Consider the following 4,050-nt stretch of genomic DNA (forward strand, 5'->3'; position numbering starts at 1 on the left):
CCCCCCCCCCCCGCCGCCAAGCAAGCCGGAGAGGAGCTAGCGGTGGGCTGCCGGTGGCTGCGTGATGGGGAGGGGGATGCTCGTGCCCGTCTCTGTGGCTGTGCACTCCCAAAGCTACCCCTTCCCGGAGCCCACCCAGTCGCGTACAGTCCCCTTTGCGGATGCGGGGACATTCAGGGTGTCCCAGGGTTTGGCCCGGCAAAGCTGCTAACCATGCTCAGAGGCACCCAGCCCAGAGCTGCAGCAAATTGCAGAGCTGCAATGACCTTTTATCGGGCTGGGCACCTCAGCTGCTTCCCCGAGGATTTCTTTGCAACCCCCGTCGGGTCTCTAAGCCCTTCATGAAGGTAAGGCGACGCCTCTGCTCCGCCAACAAGGAAACCGAGGCAGTCTGAAGGTGCAGCGACTTGTCTGCGGTGGGGAATCTTGTTCATGGATGTGCTGGGTGCATGCAAACTCCTGGCACATCCAGGAGGAGCTGTGGGTGTGCAGCTCACTAGTGGCAGGGAGCACCGACCGTGGCTTTCGGGGGGCTCTGCAGAGCCTTTCCCACAGGGGTGGGAGAAGGGGGGAGCCCCAGCCCCGCGCCGTCACCGCGCTCCAGCCAACTTGGCTATAATCCCTCTGATTACCGAGCAATTATCTCCTTAGGCTCGTGGGATCGCAATCCCACTGCGATTGCCGCTTCCCGGCAGGTGGAGGCAAAGCCGGAGCATGTGCGGGCAGGGTGCTGCGGGGGCACGGGCAGGGGCTCCGTCGGTCCCTGGTGACGGCCGGCGCAGTGAAGGGTGCCGAGAGGGGTGAGGAGTGAGGATTTCCATGGCACGGCAGTCGGGAAGTGAGACCGGAGCTGGGATGGAGGAGGGTGGGAAAGAGAGAGAGAGAGAGAGAGAGAGAGAGAGTGTGTGTGCGCGCAAGCTGCTTTGTCTTCTCCCACCCCGAGTGATGGAGGCCCTCGCCAAAGCCCTGTGTGGTTGGGTGAGTCATGCTGTCTTGCGCCAGGCTGGGAGCAGCCCCCGGGCTGCCGGCACCGCCGAACAATGCCGCTCTCCCAGGGCCCCGCTCCAGCGCCTGGCCCCGTGCCGCCTGACCTCCGCTGCCTCGCAGGTACCCCAGCAGCCCCCTCCAAGGTTTTTGCAAGCCTAGGACACGATCCCCTCTTTGCAAAGGGGGTTGCGGTGGTGCTCCAGCCGCGCTGGCTCAGCTCCCACCCCATGCACGCCCCGGGCACCGGCCGTATCCTGCATGGGATGGTGGGTAGGGCTTGCTTTACATCTCGGCCAAAATTCCCAAAGGTGCAAAGGGGCCGGGAGGGGACGTGGGTGCTGCGGTGCTGGAGGAGGCTGTGAGCACGGCGAAGCGTGTCCAGGGCACCGTGCTTCCCGGAGAGCCCTGTCCTTCCCCAGTGCAGCTGCTTCTCCGGCTCCTCGGTCCTGCTGAAAGCAGAGCCCACACCAAGCCCATCATCTCATCTCAGAGGTGACCCTGTTAAATCAATCCTCCCTGGGCTGCTTCTGCATCAGCTGCTGGAACAAAGGCTGGCGTTAAATAATTCATCAGGCTTCCAGAAAGTTTCCCTTCCCTTCGGCGTGGTGTTGCCTGCACCGCACTCTTCGCCCCGGTGCCGTGGGGGGGGACGATCCCGGCACAGCCAGGCTGTGTGCAGCGCAAGGACCTGGCTGGAGGAATAGTATCTGCAGAAATCCCTCCCTTGCCGTTAAGTTTTGTAATTGTGCTGGCTATTAATTTCATAAAATGGTCCCTTTTGTTCTCTTATTATGGGACACCATAAAAATAGCAGCGGCAAGACGAGCACAGAGCGATCCCAGCTCCCTCGCCCTGCGGCAAATGGTTAGATGGTTCAGTCATTCCCACCCCATGCGTCGCTCACAAAGAGCAGGAGAACCTGGGATTTGCTCTTTCCAAGGAATTTCTTCAACGCATTTTCATCTTGGGTTCCTTGAAGCCCAAATGCCTTGTTTATCCAAGCAACCAGCCTTCTGAAAGGAATATTTTATTATCCTTTGTGAACAACTTATTGCACTTCAAACCATTGTTCTGGTGGTTAGGACCGAAATTGAGGATTGATCTCACAGGGAAGCTGTCAAGCTGAAAATGCTTCATTTAAATTAGTGTCCCTTCTAGTCCTACCAGCAACAGCTGACTTTGATAATACTGAAATAATTAGCATTTTTTTTCAAATTGGATTTTTTTTTCCACTGATGCTGCCTGCCTCTGTGTGTGTGTTCTAATTATACCAAACGTCTCTCAAATTAGCCCGCGACACTGGACCGGCCGGCGTACCCAAGCGGCGGGTGACAGTTAGGGACTGGTGGCGCGGGGCCACCCGTGGCTTTGCGGCTCGGTGGTGGCACGGGGCTACGCACCTGCATCCCCAGAGAGCCGCAGCCTGGGCACCCCCAGCGAGACCCGGCTCTGGCTGCGTTTTGCACAGCAAGTGCTGTGACTTTGTCACTTGGGAATTCAGTTCCTCCTCGTTGGAGCTGCCAAAGCTGGACTCCACCAGACATTGTTTTCAGGGGACACGCGTCCCCGATGCCAACGTGGGGGCTGAGCGCGGCAGGATTAATCCCACAGAGCCGCTTTTCCCTCCATCAGCTGAAAAGCTGACGTGTTTCGGGAGCAAAGAGCCTCTGTCAAACCACCTCCGCTTTTCCCAGCGCCCCGAGTGTCGGCTGTTTCGCAACAGGCAGTGGCTCTGCCTGCCCATCCCTGTCTGTGTCCATGACCCCATCCTCCCCGGGACGGCTGGGCGCTGCTCTGCTCCCTGCCTCCAATTAATGAAGCCTCCTCTAATGAGGGGAGAGGGCTGTCCCCACTCCCCTCTCTACCTTAAATGCAGATACCCAGTATATAAGAGCAGGTTGTTGGAAGGCGGGAGGGTTGTGCAAGGGTTTGGATGGCGAACCGGGAAATCTGGGTGCTTTTTCCTGCCTTAGCGCTGCCTGCAACCTGGGGTGAATCACAGGCACCCTTATTTCACCTCCGAAATCCCTGGGGAGCAGCACCTGGGTGCGTGGCAGGGCGATGGGAAAGGCAATGAGCACCAGGTCGTCTGCGGAGGTGGAAGATGCTGCGGGATCACCAAACATTAATGCCTTACCCCCGCCCCCATCCGGCCCTTGTGCTCTGTATCCAGGGTGTTTATTAATTTGGGGGCTCCGTGACCTCGTTACTGCTGCGTGAAAAGCCAAGGGCGATTTCAGTGGGCTCTGCAAGGAGGTTTGCACCCGCTGCCTCTCCCAGGCTGCGGCGTGGGGACATTTGGGTGGCGTGGGGACATCTGGGTGGCATGATCCCCTCCAGCCTTTTAAACACCGGTCCCTCACCCCAGCCGCTCTCTCCCCTCTCCGTGCAGAGACGTGTGCTGTGAACAACGGGGGCTGCGACAGCAAGTGTCACGACGCGGCCACGGGCGTGCACTGCAGCTGCCCCATGGGCTTCATGCTCCAGCCCGACAGGAAGACGTGCAAAGGTAGGTGGGTGCAAGCGGGGCCGGGGTGTTCGCTGCTCACCCTTTGTGTCTTCGGTGCCCTTGGAAAAGGCTCAGTTTTAGCTCGGCTCGACGTTGCCCACAGCATTCGCTTGCTTGGTGCTTGTATCCGTGGGGTGGGGAGGGGGATCACCCCCAGGCGCGAGAACTCAGCCGCCTTGCTAAAGGCACCATGGTCGGCCCCGCTCCCCTGGGAAGCCTATGGGGAGGAGGAACGGGGGGTCAGGTCAAGTCGGAGGCGATGGCATGACACTTGTGGGGCTGGAGGGTCCCGTCCCGCCTCGCTCCACCCTGCTGCCTCAGTTTCCCCATGGGTAGGGGCTGGGTGTGCAGGAAATCCACACCCCCGCTCTGGGAATTTGAGATGCATGAGTCCCTCTGTGGTCACTGTCCGACCGGGTCCAAGCACCGTGTCCCGCCTAGGGGAGATCATCATGGGATGCTGCGTGCCACTGCACGCTCCCACCGACATCCCCATCTACCTGCCTCTGCAAGGGGGACCTCTGCAAGGCAGTCCAGACTGGTTACCCTACCCC

At 59.7% G+C, this 4,050-nt stretch overlaps 1 protein-coding gene across 1 annotated transcript in view; it reads left to right on the plus strand.

The window, feature by feature from the left end:
• SCUBE3 (signal peptide, CUB domain and EGF like domain containing 3) overlaps positions 1–4,050 on the plus strand; it is a 52,937-nt gene that overhangs the window by 29,525 nt on the left and 19,362 nt on the right. Inside the window, 1 exon segment of the mRNA XM_019470330.1 lies at positions 3,380–3,496. Coding sequence (XP_019325875.1) covers positions 3,380–3,496 — 117 coding nt within the window.

The sequence above is a fragment of the Aptenodytes forsteri genome, unplaced genomic scaffold, assembly GCF_000699145.1.
Source record: "Aptenodytes forsteri isolate BGI_AS27 unplaced genomic scaffold, ASM69914v1 Scaffold142, whole genome shotgun sequence".
In the NCBI taxonomy this organism is placed as follows: domain Eukaryota; kingdom Metazoa; phylum Chordata; class Aves; order Sphenisciformes; family Spheniscidae; genus Aptenodytes; species Aptenodytes forsteri.